Raw genomic sequence first — 23,952 nt, 5'->3', positions numbered from 1 at the left:
ATTCCACTTGTTTAATCATTTGCATAGCCTTCAAACAACTGATCGTGTGCAGTCCTGCTTTGTTGGAATGAAAACCTGCCACACCAGCCCTTTGTGGATAAGATTGGACACCCCTGGTTTACATATACATACATATAGATCATTTTCAACCAAGGAACAAATGGAACAGAGCCAAAAAGGGCACATCCTAAAACTCGAGAACAGCAGAAGAGAGCACTAGCAAAGCGCTTGATTAACTGCATTAAAGCTGACGATTGGAGTTTCAAGCCACCAGAAGAAATCAGAAGAAAAGGCCCTGCAGAACAAAAGTAATAAAACTTGTAGCTTCTCTTGGCCACAAAATAGCCTTTTGCTCCACCTTATTCTGCAGTGAAGCAACAGACTTTAAAATCTGTGTGTAAGTAGGCCTACGCGGCTCTGTGCTGCAGGTGCTCACTGATGCCACCTGGTGGCCCGAAAACGATTTGAGCAGCTTTAAGACAACTGAATCTCAGCTGAGGCAAGAAGCGTTAAGGCTGCAGGTCGGGCGGGGTGGGAGCAATGCGGGTGCGGGGCCGCAGGCCTGCTTACCTGTGTTACGGGCATGCATTAACCGCGGAGAGTTTTGCAAGGCTTTGTCAACATCGTCTGAGGTCAAGTGGGGAAGTGGAGCTGAGAAAGAAAACATTTTGAAAGAGGGGAGTGACAAACATGACATATAAAAAAACAGTTCAAAAACATCCTGTGGTGTGCTGACGAGAGAGAGAGAGAGAGAGAGAGAGAGAGAGAGAGAGAGAGAGAGAGAGAGAGAGAGAAGAAGAGGACAGAGAAAGGGAGAGAAAGACAGAAAGAGAAAGAGAAAGAAAGGGGAGGGACAGAGAAAAAGAGAGAGGGGGAAAGGGAAGGGAAAGAAACAGAAAGAGAGAGGGGGGGAGAGAGAGAAAAGGATAGAGAAAGGGAGAGTAAGACAGACAGGAAAGGAAAGAAGGTGGAGAGACAGAGAAAAAAGAAAGGGGGAAAGGGAATGGAAAAAGACAGAGAGAGAGAAAGAGAGAGAGAGAGAATTAAAGAAAGAGAAAGTTAGAGGTAAGAAAAGAGAGAAAGACAGAGAGAGACAGAGAGAAAATGAAAGAAAGAGAAGGGGCGAGGCGAGAAAAGAGAAAGACAGAGAGAGAGAGAAAGAGAGAGAGTGAAAGAAAGAGAAAGGGAGATGCAAGAAAAGAGAAAGACAGAGAGACAGAGAGACAGAGAGAGAAAATGAAAGAAAGAAGGGGAGAGGCAAGAAAAGAGAGAAAGACAGAGAGAGAGAGAGAGAGAGAGAGAGAAAGAAAGAAAGAGTCGAAGGAAGAGACAAACAAAGGGAGTAAATGAGGGAGAGGGGGAAGAGACAAGGACAGAGAGACAGAGAAGAAGACTGAGAAAGGGAGATAGAGAGACAGAAAGAGGAAGAGAAAGAAAGGGGAGACGGGGGGGCAGAGAAAAGAGAGAGAGGGTGAGAGAGAGAGAGAGAAGGGAAGAGAGAAAAAGAGAAAGAGACTAAGAAAAAAAACATAGTAAAAGCCTCTGTTGTAAGTGTGGCACATGCAATCACAGTGAAAGAGCTTTTAACTGCCAAATGAAACATTCAGTCAATCACCCAGTTAAATACGTGCAGCGATCTCGTCCTTAAATACATTCAGCCAGAGAGAGAGAGAGAGAGAGAGAGATAGAGAGAGTGTGTGCGTGTGTTTGTGTGTGTGTGTGTGTGTGTGAGAGAGAGAGAGAGAGAGAGAGAGTGTGTGTGTGTTTGTGTGTGTGTGTGTGAGAGAGAGAGAGAGAGAGAGAGAGAGTACCAGGGAATGTGTGCTTTGTGGCCAAAGGCAGAGACAGAATGCGGGGATGAAAATAAAGAGGAATTCCTGTCTTTCCCATCACTCACTCCCCTTCCCGTCACATACAGAAACAGAGAGTGACAGGGAATGTCTGAGTAGAGCTCTCTCTCTCTCTCTCTCTGTCTCTCTCTCTGTCTATTCCTGGCTGGCTCAGAGTTTCTCTCTTTCTGTTTAAAGATGCTACATTGCAATATGCTTCTCTCATCACTAATGAAACAGTGAGAGCTAAAAGAGCTCTTCTCTTTTTCCCCTAAGCTCTGTACAGTTCCTGTAAGCACGCTCGGAGAACACGCACTGAAACTCAGCTTACTGTAAACTGAAGCAAATCGACAAATCACTGTTGTCAGAACAAAACCTCATATCCCCATTTTTGTCGTTTTTCAGTTTTCGACATCAGTTGAAAATGCCTGTTGTCCTTTACTTCGTATGTAAGTTTCATGATGAATTGACCCAAAGAAACGGCCCAAAATGGCTTGGAAAAAAGTCTGGTTCCATTGACTTACATCAAAAGTAAAGTATGTTTTTTCCTTCTCCTGTAAAGTTACCATTTGTGGAGATAAGAGGTTTTGTTCCGACAACAGCGAAATACATTAGATGATGAATTAGCATTATAAACAGTGCCTTTAGGATGTCTAGGGTGTCCAGACTCCTTCACTTCTTCCTCATTGTGTTACTTTACAAACTTATTCTAAATATCACTTTATTCTAATTAATCTTGTTGTTAAATTACTATTTTATTTGATATATTTTTTAATGAGTTTACAAACATTTTGCAAAAACTAGTTTATGCTTTTTATGATGCCGTATTGATAGCAATGTATTAGTATAAGATAGTATTGCAGATTGAGGAGAAAAGTTCTAATGCGTTTTTAAAGCAAAGTTGTAATTTAACAAAATCAGGAAGATGTGAGATCTGAATAATGTCTGAATGCACCGTATATATCTGAGGAGATTTAGAAGCAATAAAAATAATCCTCATGTATATACACTAATACATCATCACTGTCAGAAGAAAAGTAAGAAAACATAACATCTTCGTTTTTGTCATTTTTTAAAAAGTTTGCTCTTTACGTTGTGTGTAAGTTTCCTCCTTTTTCCTCACATGTGTACATGTATTAATATGTTTCTAGGCCACCATGAGCGGCAGAATGAGTAAAGAGAGGAATCTGAAGCAGAGGAAATGCCATCTCTGAATAGCAGTCTAAAAGCAGATGAGGGCAGAATAGTGAAGGGGTCAAACTACACAGTGCGCTGCAATGCAAATGGCCAGTACTCTTTCTCTCACTCTGCACATACAGCAGTGTGTGTGTGTGTGTGTGTGTGTAAGGGAGAGAGAGAGAGAGAAACTCACTCTCGCGCAGGTAATGCAGGTGGGACAGCAGGATGTCAGCGTTGTAGCTGGGCGTGAGGCGCTGGAAGTCCTCTTTGGTCATTTTACACAGCTCCTTCCCATCGATGCTGTGGAACAGAGACACGTCCACCTCCAGCAGGCCGTACTCCCTCACTGCCCACTCCAGCCACTGACGCACATGATCCGCCGACCACAGTGTGGGGTCTGCACGGGAGACACGGCCCAGTTACTACATTCTACCTTTTTTAATGTTTATTCCTTCATGCATTCATATGTCCATTCATAGGTTTATTCCTACAGCCGTCTGCATCCATACAGTCTTATGGTCACATTTCATGCTTTGTTGATTTCCTAGGCGAAAATAAGTTAACACATCCTCTACAGGGAAATTATATGACAGTATGCCATTTTTCTGCACACCTTCAGTGCACAATTTCTATTTATTTGCAGAGTTTAACATATTGGAAAAGAATAAAACATAACAGAAAAGGTGCCACAACTTTTGCACAGGCAAAATTTCATGTTTCATTTTTTTTTTAATATTTAAATTCGGCAAATAAACAGTAATTGTGTATTAAAACGTGCAGAAGTGTGCTCTCTGTAGAGGATGCGTTAACTTATTTTAACTTAGGCCCAATCCCAATTCAACCCTTGCCCCTACCACTTAGCCCTTAGCCCTGTCCTGTGTGTCCTGATTCTTGTTGAGATAGAGGGGTAGGGTCAAGTGTTAGGGCTACATGACCCTCCAAATGGAGGTTTTACAGAGTCACACTCCAAACAGAGTGTTAAAAAAAAAAAAATGGCAAGATGGCTGTCCAAACAACCAAAGAAACCCACAAATGTGAGAATTTTCTCCGTTAAAAAATTATAACAAGCACAGAAAATCGCTAATAGTATGCTAATGTCTCAGTAGCTAGCTAAATTTCCCATTGCACCTTAAATAGTTCAGCAGTTCTGACGCCTGAAGCACCAGAATGTAACTGCAACACCATTTAAGGTGGAACGAGAAAATTTGAACGAGAACCTGGTGAATAGCTGACTTCAGCTTCCTGTCACTGAAGAATTAATGGTGGGCAATAACAAATAAATGCACCCCCCCCCTCTTTAAAAGCATATGAGGCCCTAAATGTAACTGAAGCCCAGCAGTGATGTTGCTAAACTTTACCCTCCTCTGATATCACTGAAGACGGGCAGGGTCACCTACAGAGCAGCGCTAGTAGCCTGTTAATGAAATAATGCTCTTCTTTGTCTGAGGGTCCCATTTCGTATGGAAGATTTCAACCACTACCCTTTGTAACTCAGTTCAAGGGGACAAGATGGCACTCGAAAATAAGGGGTAGGGGTAAAAATAAGAAATAGGATTAGGCCTTAGAAAATGAACCGGAAATTCAACCAGAGCTCACTAATTTTTACATCCGACTGTATGTTAAGTATGTAAAGTCTGATGTAGTTACGGCTGCTGCAAGAAATAAAGAGCAGTTGCAACAAAATAACATGTTTGATGCTACTGGCCTACAGAAATGAATCATAACGAGCTCATCCTGTCCACTGGCTCCAAAGCAAATACTTTCAGTTGACGAAATGTGTGGCAATATCAATAAAGGCTACTCTGTTCACTGAACACTGCTGCGTTATGTAACTAATTGAACTGGAATCTAACTTCCCTGTTAATCAATTTTTGTGACATCATTGTTGCAAAAGCTAATAAACATCAATAATAAAAGAGATGGGGTAGTTAGGCCATGGGGTTTAAGTTGGAATATTGTGCCTCCTTAACTTTGTGTCTCTGTTTCGTCTGTGCTCAGCAAGCCATTCAGACCTTCCAGTCAATACATCCCCTGATATAAGACAATTGCATGCAGCTACATGCCATTTTTCTCTTTGATGTATCAAAAGTAACCCTGCTGTGATTTTTAATGAATCAAGAGGCGGCTAGCATATAATGCTGTGACTTAAGTCTTAATACCATTGCCATAGTACACACATGGCTGTCATCATGGTTGTCATCACATGGCTGGGTGAAGAGTCTGTATTTAGAAAGTGTTGGTATGTTGTTGTTTGGTTAAAAGTTTAAAGTTAATATTTTATAATTATAAGTAGGCCGTTAGACAGTCCTGTGTTGCAGTGATGGAGATGTTTAAAGAAAGACAGTGTAATGAGGTGTAAAATTGGTTACAAAACCAATTTGTGCCACCGTGGTCATTTCTTTCACTCCCTTATCTGATTACTATTGCCACCAGGTCAAGTATAATAGCAATAATACTCTGGAGGCAATGCTATAGGGTGAGTTATGAGCTCTTGTAATAAAAATACACACCAGGTGGTCACAGACTCCTTGGAAGTCACATTAAAATCAGCTGAGAGAATCACTATCTTGAAATTGGAAGACAAGCAATAAATGCAAAAAACAAATAAAGTTTACAAGGAAAAGAGCAAAAATAGCTGATTTTCTGGGCCTAATCGTGAAAGCCATTCACAGGGAGCTCCTCCATTAACCTGCTGTAAATAAAAATGAAAAAAGGTGAGATTGTAGCACCAGAGCTTCTCTAAGACCATATAGGTTACAGTGTTAGCGTTAGTGTCATCATTGGTTTCTTTTATAAGAATTTCAAAAGGATGTGCAATTGCTAACACAAAAAAACAATATTTGGAATACAGTTCGCCAAACACTTTCAACAAGGTTACCAAACGGTAAATGTTTTTGGTAAAGGTTTTGGCCTCAACTGTTTTTGTGTTTCATTACAAAACACAGTTCTACACATGCTGTCATGTAAATCACTGTCCTTCAGTCATTACAGTTAAACACAACTAACATATGAATGTCATGGTATAAGGACTAAAAAGCTTACAGTGCTTCAAAATACATTTCCCCCAAACTCTAAACTCATTCTCAAAATAGTGCCTCAAAACTCTACATTATAAAAGAGGAATTCCACCAATTTTTCACACATTTTTGCACAATTACATAGTCAGAATATGAACATGGTTTGATGTGAAATGCTCCATTCTGGAGAAACGTATTAAGTCAGAATTGCTCACAGTGGTGGTGATTTGGATCACCAGTGTTTCAGCAACTAAGAAAAACTGTACATTTTTATGTTCCTTTTAAAACTGAATATTTGGAGTATTTTAGAACCAAATATAATATTACATAAAAACTGATTTGAAATCTACCTACATGCTTTATTTGTATACTGTTTTGTCTTTTTGGTCCTCAGCCCACCACAAATGTCGCACTTTGGCCCCTAAGAGAAAAGGTCTGGGCAGCCCTGCACTAGGCTATAGATGCCGGTGGTGAGGTCACTGCAATGCTCATTCGATAATGAAATGTCATTCAGAAACTCCGGTAACACTTTCTATGAATGTCTCATTTGTAAGCATCTATAAACACATTTATAACATGTTATAATGTATTCATAAGGCATTATAAACATCGTTATAAATATTTATAAAAAAGAATTACACTGAATTACACTTCATAGCCATGTTTATTATACATTATGAATTGCTAATATAATGCATTATAAATAGTGTTAATAACACGTTATAATTTCAGTGCCAAAGAAGTCACTCCCAGCTTGGAGAGCGTAAAATAAAGACAAATACCAAGCTAACGGTGGTGTACATTAACTTTCCCACATTGGGTAAAACACTGATGGCAGCACTAGTTTAAACTCTGACATTTGAAGCCTGTAATGTGCTTTATTATGTATGTTTTAGTGTTTCAGTAAATTCTTCAGTAAATACTTGACTCTTAACACTGGAGGAGGGCGGACAAATACCATGAGCTCTTATAACTTGTTATGATCAGTACTTATGATGTATGATGTTAACAATTCATAATGCATAATAAACATGGCTATAACGTATAATGCATTTTTATAAATATTTACAGCTATGTTTATAATATTTTTTGAATGCATTATAACATGTTATGAATGTGTTTATAGATGCTTACAAAGGTGACATTCATAGAAAGTGTTACCGAAACTCCAATCTTGTCAGTCAGCTCACACTGACACTGTGGTTCACTGCGTAAATCGGTGCGGGTGAATCAGTGTATATAAAACAGTGTATATAAAACAAGGGCTGCTTTTAAACAGAAGGGCAAGTACCTAGCTGTGTGAGAGGAAGAGCTGCCCAATGTGTGGTGGTATTATGGCCTAAGGGGAGAGGATGAGGAGCATGCAGGAGAAGGTAAAGTCCACAGAATAATTTATATGACATCTGGGTCACTATCATAGACCACATAGTCAACTATGGTGGTTGAGTTGACTGACTTTTTTGTGGCTTTGATAAGGCAGATGTTCAGGAATGAAAACAGGCGTTTGAGTACCAGACAAGTTTTGGGGAATGCAAATTACTAATAACTTCTTTATGATAACACTTTACTGTAGGTCATTGTTTATGGCCTACATGACACCTACCTAAGCCCTTCATGACAGCTGACATAAGCCTACATAAACATTTATGTCAGGTGACACTGATTTTGCTCTGACATTACGTAGTATCATGCCGCTTTCTGGGGTGAAATGACATGGACACCGTAGCTCACTAACACAATGCTTAAAATATGATATGAACAAAACAAAACAGAGCTCTTAGTGTGGCCATTATATTTAATTATATTTTTATATTTGTCACAGCATCAGCATTATGTGACACACACTAAGCTACAAAGTCAGCTGTTATTACATGCTACGTCATTTCACCCAAAAAAAGTGTCATGACAACCCAACGTCTGAAAAGTACATGCTGTGCTGTAGCCCTGAATGTCGAAAGTGGATGGAGTTCCCGCTGGGGATGTGCATTTCAACTAATTTTGAGAACTGAGAATCCATCAGGGCTCATAAACAGGTAATTGATTAACCACAGGGAAAATAAACGCCACAAAAAAATCTTTGCTAACGTTAAATGTAGGGCTGCATGCTTTCCTGTTTAGAAAATCAGTAGGTTTTGATGGGTACTGGATGCTGCTTCAGATGAGCTATTTTAGCTTACACAGCTAACCGCAAGAGCACTTGATACTATTAGAGCTTCATCTTTGTACAGGCTCAGTGGAATTTGTGCCAACATGCTAGTTTGTTCAAGAAATATATTTTAAATTAATAATACATCAGTCTTGCCAGAGCTGGCCACGCTATCTCTGCTGTCTCAGTCAAGTACTTGGCAACATGCACATGTGCTCAAGGGCTCATGCATCATTGCTGTTTCAATGAATTGTTTCTCTTATATTTTTCTATTTCCCATGACGAACGAACCCGGATAGTGATTTAAGTATAAATACTGGCAACTCAAAAGGAGTTCATACCACCCTGTTCACTCTCCCTCAACCCTACAGAGGAGTTCATACCACCCTGTTCACCCTTCCTTAACGCTGAGGTGTTCATATCGCCCTGTTCACTCTTCCTCAACCCTACAGAGGTGTTCATATCGCCCTGTTCACTCTTCCTCAACCCTACAGAGGAGTTCATGTCGCCCTGTTCACTCTTCCTCAACCCTACAGAGGAGTTCATGTCGCCCTGTTCACTCTTCCTCAACCCTACAGAGGAATACATACCACCCTGTTCACCCTTCCTTAACGCTGAGGTGTTCATATTGCCCTGTTCACTCTTCCTCAACCCTACAGAGGAGTTCATGTCGCCCTGTTCACTCTTCCTCAACCCTACAGAGGAGTTCATGTCACCCTGTTCACTCTTCCTCAACCCTACAGAGGAATACATACCACCCTATTCACTCTTCCTCAACCCTACAGAGGAGTTCATACCACCCTGTTCACCCTTCCTTAACGCTGAGGTGTTCATATTGCCCTGTTCACTCTTCCTCAACCCTACAGAAGAGTTCATGTCACCCTGTTCACTCTTTCTCAACCCTACAGAGGAGTTCATATCGCCCTGTTCACTCTTCCTCAACCCTACAGAGGAGTTCATGTCGCCCTGTTCACTCTTCCTCAACCCTACAGAGGAGTTCATGTCGCCCTGTTCACTCTTCCTCAACCCTACAGAGGAATACATACCACCCTGTTCACCCTTCCTTAACGCTGAGGTGTTCATATTGCCCTGTTCACTCTTCCTCAACCCTACAGAGGAGTTCATGTCGCCCTGTTCACTCTTCCTCAACCCTACAGAGGAGTTCATGTCACCCTGTTCACTCTTCCTCAACCCTACAGAGGAATACATACCACCCTATTCACTCTTCCTCAACCCTACAGAGGAGTTCATACCACCCTGTTCACCCTTCCTTAACGCTGAGGTGTTCATATTGCCCTGTTCACTCTTCCTCAACCCTACAGAAGAGTTCATGTCACCCTGTTCACTCTTTCTCAACCCTACAGAGGAGTTCATGTCACCCTGTTCACTCTTCCTCAACCCTACAGAGGAGTTCATGTCGCCCTGTTCACTCTTCCTCAACCCTACAGAGGAGTTCATGTCGCCCTGTTCACTCTTCCTCAACCCTACAGAGGAGTTCATGTTGCCCTGTTCACTCTTCCTCAACCCTATAGAGGAGTTCATTTTACCCTGTTCACTCTTCCTCAACCCTACAGAGGAGTTCATGTCGCCCTGTTCACTCTTCCTCAACCCTACAGAGGAGTTCATGTCGCCCTGTTCACTCTTCCTCAACCCTACAGAGGAGTTCATGTCGCCCTGTTCACTCTTCCTCAACCCTACAGAGGAGTTCATGTCGCCCTGTTCACTCTTCCTCAACTATGAAAACTTCACTATGAAACACATCTTCAAGTATTAGAGGACTTCTTAAAAACTTATTAGCTCAACCTCAACCCATAGGATTCAAGTGGTGGTAATTATACAGTAATACAAAGTGAATTTAGATTATAAATTTGCTTCATTTTAAATAATGTGCATAACAATATACAACAAAGTGTTTACTGTATATTGTTACAATGAATAATGTAATTAATAGTGATTTTAACATAGCAGGCTTCCAATTATGTACTAATGAAGGTCTTAATGAATATAGTTCAATGCATAGTTGATAAACTATTTGGAAGAGTCTAATTTGGGCTTTATGGGACAAAAAGCAAGACCAAGCTCCCAATACGCACTCACTAAAATACAGTGTTAACTAGTAAGTTGACCGTTAAACATTTTGAGGTTACTGAGCTTAAACTATGTTAACAGAATGACTATTAACTTTAATAACCTCACAATATGAAGCAGTCATGTGACATTGTGTTCAGTTCTTTTTTTCATGCTGTGTTGTCTTAACCTTCGTTTTAGCAGGTAGCCCCACTGAGGTCTGCCGGCCCCTTTATGAGGAGACCTCACAAATCAGTTAAGCTCTGCGCTCTGAGGGATGTGCTTCCTGCCCTCTCGCTGCATTCCTGTGTCCCCTGCGTCCATTGTCCCTCCACACAGCAAAAACAGGATGCACTAAATGCACCGCCTCACTGTGCCTGTCAGCTTCAGTTGAGGAGGAAGTTGCACTGGGAGGACAGAATGCATTGCTCAACTCAACTCAGCACATGCACGCACATGAATACACACACACTCAATGTGGACGAAACGAAACTAATAATGGGCCGTGTACATATATATATATATATATATATACACACACACACACACACACACACACACACACACACACACACACACATATATATATATATATGTATATATATATATTCAAGCTAGTCTCACAGTTTAAAAAACTTTCCTTTAATTTTATAACCTATTTAAAAAAAGAATTATGTTATGACCTAATCAATCCCAAGGCATTAATGGAGATAGAAATAAGCTAAACATATACAAAAGCATAATTTATATGGTACTTTGTATTGCTTATCCCAATCCCTAACCCCTAAATTCCAACTTGTAAAAATAATACAGCCAATTGTTTTGTTTTTGTTTTTTTTAAATGGAAGTTGAAAGATTTACATAAATAAACTTTATTCCAAAAATGCTGTCCCACATTTTCCTGTCAGTACTGAAGCACAGAGAGTTTTAGTCCATGGGTGAAGCCTTATTTTAGCCACATCCCTGCATTTTAGGGCAGGAAGTGAGGCTGCATCCCTGTCCCTCATGGCCACATCGTAAGCAGTTAGTAAACGTGTCCCAAAGTCTGAAAATCAGTGTAACATTAAAAATTGTCACCGCCCAAACAGATATTTTCTGCAGTTAAGTAACCTTTCTATGTTTTCATAAAAATATTATGATTTTATGTGTGTACAACTGTTCAAAGGCTAGCATGTTTGAGTTCTGCTCAATATGAGCTACAATTGTCACGACTGAAACGGTTACTATGGAAACATTTGGTAAAGTTTCAGTAGTGCTATGATTGTTTTGGTAGTGACAAGTGGAACGTTCACTTATTTGTTTTAATAAAATAAATGTAATTACAGTTTAGAGTCACTCAAAACAAAATGATTTCGGTCCGAGACAATTAAAAACTTGAACGAAAATTTGGCAGAATAATTCAAATATACAGCACTGTGAAAAAGCCTTTGGCAGCCTTTAAAATGGTTTAAACTTGTTTCTACAGGAAGTTGATTATCCACAAAAAATTCTGTATAACAGTACACTAAATACAAATAAACAAAAATACAGTAAAATGCACTAAGAGGTGTTTTAATATGGTTGGTTATAAGAAGAATACATTTAGAAGGTCACAGGTTTGGTTCTAACTTCTCAAATTCCTTCAGCAGCTCACCTGATTTAATGTAATGAAAGACTGATTAACTGAGGCAGAAAGTAACTGTAACTCCTGGAGTTCCTCGAGGAGAACTTTGGAAATGGATATGCTAACACACTGCCACATATAAAATCACCAGGTATTATTTATTTTGTTTATTCTAGTTTTAATGTTTTTAACAAATAAATGATTCGAGTTCAGATAAACAGCTTTCTGTATAGTTTTTCATGTCATGCACAGCACTGTATAAATACCTGCAGTGTCTGTATGGCACAGGCTTTTGAGATCCTTGAATAAATCAAGCCTCTTCCCCCCTCAAAGCCCAGATAACCAGATAATTGAAGCTTTAATCTTATTTTGGACAAATTCTGAGAAGAACCAATTCATTAGAAAAACTCATTATGCTTGGAGCAGTTGAAGGTAGAAGAGGAAGAGGAACAACCAGCAACAAGATGGATGGATCTAATCAGAGGAATCATGAGGAAGCCATTTAGAGGCCTAAAGAACCAAGCAGAAGACTGGATATTCTGCAGAATGTTCACAACGCATTGAAAATGACTTGATGGCACTTAATAACAATTCTTAATAGTGTAAATCATATTATCATATAATCATATTATACTACAAATCATACAGTATGTGTGTATCTGCACGTCAATGATGTAAATCTACTTAGTCTATAAACATTTGGAGCTGACCATTTTCAAAAGTGATAACAAAACATGATGCAATTTGATTTTAATTATTTCTCACAACAAGTGGAGAAATGTTGCAAGTGTGGATTCTATACCTTCAATCGGTACCGTGTTTGTGTTTGTACGTAGAGGAGGACATATTTTGATTTGAATTTGATGAAAACTTTGATCATGTTTCGCAGAGAGAAATATTATTTACATTTTCACAATATATATCTAACTATATAATTATTGATTTATTACATTTAAATAGTAAGCAAAACAACAGTGAGTGTGTTTACATGCACTCAATAATCTGATCATAATTGTATTTCTGCAGTTATCTTATTATTCAAATGGTCGGCACAATCTGATTTTTTATATCGGAATAAGGTCTAGAAATCTGATTAAGAAATCTGATAAAGAGAGCTGGATTTTGGCTCAGTAATCAGATTTCTCAGCGCATGTAAACTCTTACTCTGATTTCTTTTGGATTTCTCAGTCTGCGCATGTGTGTAAACAGACCGCGGTACCGGAAATAAGCGAACAGCGTCGCCGCAAGACGCAGCAAAATACTTTTGGAGCGACAACGAAAAAGACTACATGCTTGACGAAATGAAGGACTTAAATATTCGTCATCTTCTTGATGGTGTATGTTCATATTTTCAGCTAAAGTAGTGCGATGATTATAAAAAAAAAGCTGCGGCATGAAGTTTGAGTTTTATGTTACGTTTACTTCACGTCTTCTTCTGTGAGTTTATTGGCTGGTTGCAAAGCAGAAATCTGATTACTGTAGACCTGGAGTTTCCCCATTATCTGATTACTCAAGTGCATCTAAATGCGTTGATCGGATAACGGACAAAATCAGATTTTCTGCAGTCTTCGGATTATTAAGTTCATGTGTCTAGACTTTAAAGGGGTAGTGTTTTGGAGAGGTAACAGGCTGGAGTAGGAAATGGTCATTTTGGATTTTATTTCCTCAGTAAGACCCTCTTAGATCCAGAGGAAGACTAAACTCCTGGACAGGGTGAAGAATGAAGAATCCTCACTGAATGATCCAGTGGGGGGCACAGATAAGAAAACCTCTCTCTCTCTCTCTCTTTCTCTCTCTCTCTCTCTCTCTCTCTCTCACTGGCAAAGTCCAGCGCTTCCCCATCCTCTCAGGGTTTCTGACCAAAGGAAACAGTCTAGACAAGAGGAGTGCACTTACAGCACACACACACACACACACACACACACACACACTCACACAGAGCAGCTTCTGTACGGCAGCCAGAAGGAAACAAGCAGAGAATTGTAATATATACATGTGAAAGACATCAATCTGAAGGTAGCAATTCAAATGCACTGATTTTGGAACAATCAAACCGATTATAACCAACTATTACAAACTTCAATAATGTATGTACTCATTTCTGAAGACAAAATAAATTGCTAAACAAAAAAAAAATAAATAAAAATTGTACATACTAAACATTTTAAACGTTGTATATAGTTTCTCCAGGCACCTTTGTGTGTTCAGTTGTATTTTGTAACTGTGTAACCATGTTAATTACAATTTTTATAAACAATGAATAGGAATATAAGTCTCACATCAGTCACAGTTCATCTTTACTCTGACTGAGAAAAACAATAAAAAGCTATTGCTGATTTAAACTGCACTCTAAATGAGCTCATACATCTTCTACACAGTGGTGGGAAACAAGTTAGCACACAGAAAGTATTCCACACGCTGATATGTTTCACTGTGGCTGTAACTCCTCTGGTGGCATATTTAAACAAGTCACAGGGGCCATCAGCAAAGTCTTAGAACGGATCTGTGGCAAGGCAGCTGGTTCAACAGGGTTAAAAGCATTACATCAGAATAGTCTAACTGAAATGAATGGTGATGAAATTTGAAGTTTCACAATGCACTAAATCATTCCCAGAATCGCAATCAAACTGAGTTATTATTTTGATTATATTGTCAATTATTATTGTGAGTTCATATGGGAAAACTCAAGTATGTGTTGTATCTCCTATGTAGTTTTCTATGGATTGCTTAATGAGAAGAAAAGATCTGCTGACATACAACATTTGAAGCATGTCACTGCCTTCAAATGGATGCACCTTGGTTATAAACGTAAGGAGATGATTTTTAGTAGGAGAGAGTAAACCATTTGTCAGCCGCCACTGGTGGAGATGAATAGGACAACTACTGAAACAGTTATCAATCTTGAATACCAATTACAATTACAAAAGGGCTCAAATAGAAGTTTTTTTTTTTATTATTTATTATTATTTTATTTAAAAAAATATCTTTATAGACAAAGTTGTCCTAATATTGAGGCAACTGGACTGCAAATATCAAAACTCAATAATCCTAAAGATATGGGATGATATCCATCTATCTATCTAAGGATACTTGATGATCACTAACCAAAGTTAGATTTGAAAAAAATCTTCAAATGTAGCTAAAAGTTGTAAAAACTCCACTGCTCTGCCTTTCACTGTGCTTGCGCTTTAGACTGGACAGGAGCCAGGGTGTAACTGATGCATCATTTAAGATGGAACAGAAAATTCAAACAAGAAGCTGGTGAACAGAAAGCAAGCGCTTAGCCTTGTGTAACCTCAGTGTTAAGTAAGCCTGTGATAATGCAAGTAGGGACTTGGTGACTCATTCAAACATTGCAAGCATTTAGCAGCTAGGTGGCTGCTTTCTTGGCAATGATGTGAAAACATGTAGATAGCATGGTAACAAAAGCCACCTGAGGGCATAAACACTGTGTGATGATAGCAGTTAGCTTGCCAGTAAAGCTCTGGTCAGATCTGGGGTATAACGCAAACTGAAAATGTCATGAAGCTGTGTTAGTTTACGATACACCTCAATGTGCTTCATCTTGATTTTAGTTTAAAACTACATTACTTGTATAGCATAGATTTTTCATCATGACATAAATTTAATGCCATACATAACAAATAAGAGTGACGTACCTTACACTCTTATGGGTTGGGAAATTTAAGGTAATGTTACTGAGAGAAGTCAGACAGAACTAGTGAACTAGTGACAGAACTAGTGTTGACGTATCATGTAAACTATCATGTAAACTGAAAATGGCAGGTAAAAAAAGTTCGAGCATGAGAAACAGTAGCAGTGCGATGAGACTGGTGCTTTAAATCCCTTTTATAACATTAAAGATGCAATGAAAGTAGCCCCCACCGTCCAACACCCTGCCCACCAGTGATGCAAAGAGCTACTAGAAATATTTACAGAAGGGTGTTTGTCCCAAATGCAGTGCAATTGATGAATTCTTGGTGTGTTTTTTAGCTTTTAGATGGTTAGATATGTTTGCCATGGGTGGCCAAAGACATTATGGGCTATAAATAGCTGTAGATAAATATATATATAATAATATATACATACAGGGAGATTCACTCGAAAGAGGCCCTGAATATTCTGCAATAACTCTCGCTAGGACGAAGCAATCTGAACGAAACAGCATGCCATGTGCTCCTCAGTATGCGGGAGGATGCCCCTGCGTCGGAGCGATGAGGTAGGCGCTGGACAGCCGTCGTGATGTTTAACCTCCGTTTGCAACTTCCGGGTGCATTTTGTACTTTTTTGGTTCAGATTGCTTCATCCTAACGGGAGTTACAGCAGAATATTCGGGGCCTCGTTCAAGTGAATCTCCCTGTATATACATACATATTATGTGTGTGTGTGTGTGTGTGTGTGTGTGTGTGTGTGTGTGTGTGTGTGTGAGACCTGCAGGAACGATGACTCTACGCTCGTTGGTGGTCATGTTAGGTGGGGGGATGTGTTTGTCTTCCATGTAGTTGCTGTAAGTCATTGGAGCACCGTCTCCTCCTCCTGCTATCTTCCCTTTACCCACGCCGCAGTCATCAGGAGAGCTCCTGCACACACACAAATCAAAACACATCTAAACACACATCATAAAGAACATGAAGTTATTTGAACCGTCTTAACTGTCACTCATTGCTCTTTTAAACAATTCTGCCGAAATTCAGATTCTAGTCACTTTCGATGACACTTTTGTGAGTAGAATAGGAGGTTTTATGATCTGAATGTACTACAGAGACACACACAAGCAAACAGGAGTGTATAAAAGTGAAGTGAAGCTAAGCTTTACTGTAAGCTGAAGCTCTGTCAGGGCAGACAAACAAAGACTATACTTAACCCTTGTGTGGTGTTCAGGTCTGTGGGACCCAAATTCAATGTTTACCAAAAGAAAAACTTATTATTATTTCAACCCCAGATTTCTTGGCCTTTGCTCATTTTCTGTGAAGAACATATAAAATAACCCATTTTCAGTGTCTTCACTCTGTTCACCCCCTACACATTTATATTACACATGTGGTGTTGGGCTGAACCCGCGGGGGGGTAAAAGTGTGGAGGTGCTGTGTCCTTCACTCTGTTCTCCTCCTACATGGCCTGCTGTGAGTGTGTGTGTGTGTGTGTGTGTGTGTGTGTATGTGTGTGCGTGTGTGTGTGTGAGGGTGGACAACATGGACAGGCTGCTGACTGGCTACAGCTGCTAAAGGAGAACCCTACACTGGACACTTGTGATGTTTTACACTTCTGGTATTTTTACATAAATTGTTTTGGCTGTATTGATTTAAATAACAATAATGTGGTGGGTCCACCAGACCACTGAGTAACAAACACATCAACACCACACAAGGGTTAAGCCTACACTTAAAAAAGATTTCTTGGCTAAGACCTGCAGTTCTAAGAAAAATCTAACTGCTATAGAACCTTTACATTATGTGGGCTCTTTGCACACGTATCTCAAAGGTTCTTTAAAGAATGAGCCATTGAAAAGTTCCCCAAGCAACCAAAAGTGGTTGATCTAGGGTTTCATTCCAAAAACTCCTGTTGACACCTCTATTTTTTGAAAGTGTACATAGAAGACTAATAAAATTACACTGTAAAAACTAATAAAAGGAAGTAATCTTAACTTGAAATGCTGCATTTATTGAATGTTTAATATCAAGCTAACAAACGTAAAACACAAATTATTCCTCTGTTTACTTAATGTGACCTCAAACTTCAAGTCAACCAGGTTATTTACTCTTTTAAGTTTAGAAGCTGCATAATTTATTGCAGTGTTTGTGCATCCAGAGTCCTCCACTGTTACATATTGTATAAACTAAACATCTTGTGAGTGAGTGTTTATGCCTGCATGACCACCACTTCCTGTTTGGTCTGTGCAGTCATGGCGCTTGAAACCAAAACATGGCCGCATTTTGGTGCATGAGAGGCGGGCTGATTATAGCTTATGAGGACAACATATTGTCGCTGTTAAAAAAAGTATCCCCATTTTTGTGATTTTAATTTTTTGTACATTATTTAAGCCCAGCAGCTGCCCTCTACATCATGATAAATGGACCAATAGAAATGCTCCAAAATGGCTTGGAATAAAGTCTCTTCATATGCACTTATATAAAAAATGAAGAACATTTTGCCTTTTTAAAGTTACTATTTTGAAGATACTTGTTTTTTCTTTGGAAAGTGACAATATATTGGCTAGAGGCGTCAATTTAATGTTAAAAAGTGCCTTAAAATGGTTTAGTAATAGTAACAATAGTTGTAGTTCACAATGGAACTACAGGTTTACATGACATTCTTTTAAGCCTCTTATGTTGATGAAAGCCATCCTAATACATTTTCATGTATTTCATATATTTTTTGACATTAAAACAAACAGAAAAGACCCAGTTCTGTGGATACAGAACTCAGCTGTAAATTAACAACATAAATATTGTCATATGCAAAAGTTTGAACCCCTCTTTGTTGATTTTCTGAGAGAAGATAAATTAACACATCCTGTACCTCTGCACATTTTAATGCACAATTACTGTTTATTTGTTAAATTTAACATATTGGGTAAAAAAACATAAAATATGGCCTGTGCAAAAGTTATGGCACAAATGATACTTTATGTTACATATATTTTTCTAACATGTTAAACTCAGCAAATAAATAATATCTTAACTTAGAAAATCAACTACACATGTAATTTGACTGGTGGTGTTCAAACGTTTGTCTATGATTGCATGTAATCAATTATAGAATGACATTCAAAAAACATGTCACACATGTAGCCAAACTTCTAAGAGCTAAACAGCTGGGAGGAGAAAGCCATGATTCATTTTACTCCTTAACATTGCTTGCCTGCGTTTCACATCTTCAATAATCTCTCATACTGCATGACAAAAACTGGACATCTTAATTTAAGGAGAGGTGTAATTTACTGCTGTCCAGCGGTCAGATTCTCTCCTAAGCAGACTCCAATTTTGCTCCAAAATGAACAAAAGAATGTGCACTACTTGACAGAAATGAGGGATCACAGTGCTTTTTTTTTCAAAATTTAGATTTTCTCACTGTTACTTGTAGCTAAGCAAGAACAAATACCTGTTGGAACAAAACCTTGTATCTCCATTTTTGACGTTTTTCAGTTTTTGACATAATTTGTAAATGCATGTTGTTCTGTACATCATGTGTAAATTCCACGATGAATGGACTAAAGGAAACGGCCCAAAATGACTTGGAAAAAAGTCTGGTTCCATTGACTTACATTAAAAGTAAAGCATGTTTTTTCCTTTTCCCATAAAGTTACCATTTTGGAGATACAAGGTTTTCTTCAGACAATAGCGGTTAACATGTTTGATGTCTGACCTATCTCTGGCCTAATTCCATTTAGTTTTTTTTTTTACTTAAACGTGTCCCCATTGTGACCAGATGAGATCTGATTTTACTTTTTCCATTTACACTTGTGTTAAATTCAGTGACAATCTGTCTCTGATCATGTCAAATGTGGTCATAATCTGGTCGCAGTGTGTTCTGGGGTGTTTACACCTGGCTGTTTATGTAAATTATTCAAAGAAAGTTTCATTTTTTATTCAAATAAAGGTTCATTTTTCTTTTTTCTTTGGTTTAACATGTTATCCTCATGCTAAATGTTGGCTTTGGATCCATTTTGCTTGTTTTTGTCATTGTCAACCGTGTAGGTTTTTTGTTTAGATTCTCCAGTTCAGTCTGTAATGCTGCATTAAAGGTGAGCAATGGGTAATGACACTGGTTGTTTACAGCAGCACTGTAAAAAATAAAATGTGAAATATACTGGGCTAAAATGATAATTGTAGTTTACCCAACACAACATGCTTCAGTAGGGAAACTTAAAATGTCTTATTTAACTTAATACAAAAACTTAAAATCTAAGTTTTGCAATTTTTTTAAATTTAATGTCAAATTAATAGCTAACAAAAATGTTTCTTACTTTTTGTTATGTAAACTTATTATCTCATGTTCAATTAATGTAAAATTTGAAGTCTGCCATGTTTGTACTTAAGCATTTGGCCCTTCGTCAAGAGGTCAGAGTTTGAACCTGGCGATGTCACAGCTGTCCATAACTGGGAACCCATGAGGAAAAAACGCCTGGTTGTGTTATTTAAATGAGTCCCAGCTTGTGGAGAAATTGAGAGAGAGGGAAAACAGAAATATTGTCTATTGTTTACCTACTTAAGATGCAATATTAAGAAATGTGAGCTTTTTTAAGTTGAGTAAACTCTAATGTCCTCAACTTGAGGTCAACTTAAAAAGGTCAACTTCATTTCGAAACTACTGTTTCAAACTACATATTGAAAATATTTTGGCCCAAGTTACACATATATATATATATATATATATATATAGAGAGAGAGAGAGAGAGAGAGAGAGGGAGAGAGAGTTAGATAGATAGATAGATAGATAGATAGATAGATAGATAGATAGATAGATAGATAGATAGATATGTTGTGTTAAAAAACAGCTGAGAAACTTCAGGCAGTGTAGAAACAGCTGAGCTGCATGAGAGGGTTTCTGAGGATGAGCGGTCGCTCTGTCTCTGACAGGGTATTTGTATTCATGAAGCAGTGTGTGCGAAGCGCAGTGTGCAGCACCAGCTCGGGCCCTGTGTGCACATCTGGCCCCAGGCTGAGCAGCAGATGTGGTGGATCACTGCTGGAATGTCCCATCATACTCACATCAGCCTGCCAAGGACACGCACTGCCCCAAGCACTTATAACTGTCCCACTCAAGAGTCTGCCAACCGAGGTATCATATTAACCAATAACCGGGTATTACCTAGATACATTTACTAGAGTAGTTACATGTACTAAAAAAAACAAATTTGTACTTTACTATTTCTAAAGGCTAAAAATTTCACTTCTGCGAGGAAAATCAATCTACTTCACACTACTGTATAACTACAGTTTACAGTTTAGTCCTTTAGTTCTTTAGCCACTTTGTTCCTTTTATTCTACTTATGTAAAAAGCTGCTAAATGTTGTTTCATGTCTTAATTTCTACAAGGCTGAAGTTGACTTCCTATTCGGCAGATCTTTGTTAGAATTTTCCCGTTCCACCTAAGGCTAACCCCAAAAGACTGGCCATTCCCTTATGTCTGCCTTGAAAACAAACTCAGCTGCTTCAGACGCAATGAATTAGACAACGGGAGGTGATTGAGGGTCTTCTGTTTTCTCATTTTTTATTTAAAATGTGTCTAAAACATGCCTGGCTCAGCTGCACAGCTAAACAGGCTAACGTTAGCATGGTTTGGATATCGCATTGTCTGCGCTTATTTGTGGTGTAACAATATAACAGTCATGAAAAACAGACTGTAGTCCATCTGTTTCTCTGCATACTTTGTTAGCCCCCTTTTACCCTGTTCTTCAGTGGTCAGGACCCCCATGGACCCTCACAGAGCAGGTACTATTTGGGTGGTGGATCATTCTCAGCACTGCAGTAACACTGATGTGGTGGTGGTGTGTTAGTGTGTGTTGTGCTGGTACAAGTGGATCAGACACAGCAGTGCTGCTGGAGTTTTTAAACACCTCAGTGTCACTGCTGGACTGAGAATAGTCCACCAACCAAAAATATCCAGCCAACAGCGTCCTGCGGGCAGCGTCCTGTGACCACTGATGATGACCAACACAAACTGTGCAGCAGCAGATGAGCTATTGTCTCTGACTTTACATCTACAAGGTGGACTGACAAGGTAGGAGTGTCTAATAGAGTGGACAGTGAGTGGACACAGTGTTTAAAAACTCCAGCAGCACTGCTGTGTCTGATCCCCTCAGACCAGCACAACACACACTAACACACCACCACCACGTCAGTGTTACTGCAGTGCTGAGAATGATCCACCACCCAAATAGTACCTGCTCTGTGAGGGTCCATGGGGGTCCTGACCACTGAAGAACAGGGTAAAAGGGGTCTAACAAAGTATGCAGAGAAACAGATGGACTACAGTCTGTAACTGTAGAACTACAAAGGGCACCTATATAGTAAGTGGAGCTGATAAAATGGACAATGAGCGTAGAAACAAGGAGGTGGTCATAATGTTATGCCTGATTGGTGTATATTTCAATCAGTGCACTGGACGAACCAGTTCCAGTCCACTGCTAGCTTATATGAAACTGAATAATAACGATCAAATTGTTTTATGTAAGATGGCTCTAAAGAGGCCAGACAGCTCTGTAAATTTTACATTTAATTCATAAACATTTATGCTGTTTTTGAAATCTTCCTGCTGGCTAAAATAGAATCATCCATTCATAATTTTAATGAAGCATAATTGACTGTTTCTTGTTTAGAGGAAAGGCCGTGATTAGCGTTCTTGTTAGTGATGTTTACTGTAATTGGCCATTTCTTTCTAAATAAAGCACTGAAAGTAATGTAGAAGTGAAGTAATAATATAATATACTTGAATAAGAGAACAACATTGCAAACTAATGGAATATTGTGGGGAAAACATATTTGGCTATGCTAGATTTCGGTAAACATGTGGCTGTTTGTTGGCAAAATGACTTAATTGTAAATAAAAATCTGTGCTTATTTCCTTGCTTTGGCTGAGTGCATGCACAGTACACCCTCAGAACACACCTGCGCTTTAGAGCTCAGTACACAAACCCACAAAAGCGCACACCACCATACACACGAGTGTGCATCTACTTATAAACTAAAGCGGCAGTTGATCAGACCACCTGAAACTTCCTCTCGCCTTCGTAAAAAAAACTAAACTCAGTCCCAGAGGAGCTGTTGGTTTCACTCAAATACTCATAAGTGCCTGACGCTGTTCCGTCAGGCAATCATGGGGGTTTTCTCAGTGCACATTTGCCAGCCCATTCCCATTTAGGTCCATGCGCTTTAACTTATTGTCATGATTCCTCCATCCAGGCTCTGCGTCTGAGAATGTCTCCCTTGTTATGTCCCTCCTCTGTGTTTAGCTCCTCCTAATAATCAATGTTTCCTGCTGTTCCTCATGACCTGTCTCTGTATATTTAACCCTCACCTTTGTTCCTTGCCTGGCTTTAATGTTAGTCTTCTCTGTTGGTTCTTGGTCTTATTAATATTTTGGTTCATGTTTTCTTTTCCAATTGTGTTGTTGATGTAAACACTTTGTTTATTATGGACACACTCATGCACTTCATTTCTGACTGTACTTCAAATGATACCAACTCCTCAATACCAGCAGCTTGCTGCTGCCTCGTTACAGAACACAAAGCTGCCCAAGGATTCAACTGTAGAGGGAGCAAAAGTGGACTGTTAAAAGCAAGCTTCAGATGTTTTACCTATTACTGTGCCAGTGTCTATGAGAGACAGAACTCTCATGGTCAAAGATGAGGCTTGCTTCATGGCTGAACTCGTTAGGGAAAACATGACCAAAGAAGACGTTCCTCCTGCAGCAGAGCAAGGCCCAATCTCATTTCACCCCTCGCCCCTACCACTTAGCCCTTAGCCCTCTGTTTTGCACATTCACGTCTAGGGGTAGGGTGTCCTGATTTTTGTTGAGATAGAGGGGTAGGGCGAAGTGTTAGGTGTACATGGCCCTCCAAATAGAGGCTTTTCAGAGACACTCCAAACAGAATGTTATGAGAAAAAAAGAAAAACCGGCAAGATGGCTGCGCGAGCGACCAAAAGTCGTTTTCTTCATAACAAGTATAAAAAATTGCTAATAGCATGCTAATGTCTCAGTAGCTAGCTAGCTAACCTTCCTGTTCCACCTTAAATAGTCCAGCAGTTCTGACGCCTGAAGCGCCAGAATGTAACTGCTTCACCATTTAAGGTGGAATGGGAAAATTCAAACAAGAAGCTGGCAAATAGCTGACTTCAGCTTCATATCACTGAAGAATTAACTTGAACTTTTCCCTCCTCTGCTATCACTGAAGACGGGCCGGGTCGCCTACAGAGCAGCACTAGTAGGTTGTTAATGAAGCAATGTATTTGAGGGTCCCATTTTGTAGGACAAGATTTCAAGCACTACCCCTTGTAACTCCATTCCAAGGGGTTAGGGTGACCCTCGAAAACAAGGGGTAGGGTTAAAAAGAAGAACTGTCGTCTTCTATCTTCTCTGTTGCTGGTCCCCAACCTCCCAAACAGGGGT

At 39.3% G+C, this 23,952-nt stretch overlaps 1 protein-coding gene across 4 annotated transcripts in view; it reads right to left on the bottom strand.

The window, feature by feature from the left end:
* The window catches only part of erg (ETS transcription factor ERG), a 108,684-nt gene that overhangs the window by 7,867 nt on the left and 76,865 nt on the right, over positions 1–23,952 (bottom strand). For 3 of the 4 annotated variants that reach the window (XM_036594599.1, XM_036594603.1, XM_036594600.1), the window contains 3 exons: positions 16,273–16,421; positions 3,202–3,405; positions 571–651 (listed from right to left, as the gene is read on the bottom strand). In XM_036594599.1, coding sequence (XP_036450492.1) covers positions 571–651; positions 3,202–3,405; positions 16,273–16,421 — 434 coding nt within the window. The remainder of the gene's footprint in view (positions 1–570; positions 652–3,201; positions 3,406–16,272; positions 16,422–23,952) is intronic. The other variant, XM_036594602.1, reaches the window with a different exon arrangement.

Source organism: Colossoma macropomum, unplaced genomic scaffold, assembly GCF_904425465.1.
Source record: "Colossoma macropomum unplaced genomic scaffold, Colossoma_macropomum, whole genome shotgun sequence".
Classification (NCBI taxonomy): domain Eukaryota; kingdom Metazoa; phylum Chordata; class Actinopteri; order Characiformes; family Serrasalmidae; genus Colossoma; species Colossoma macropomum.
The sequence above is the reverse complement of the archived record's forward strand: the minus strand, read 5'-3'. Positions and strand labels throughout refer to the sequence as shown.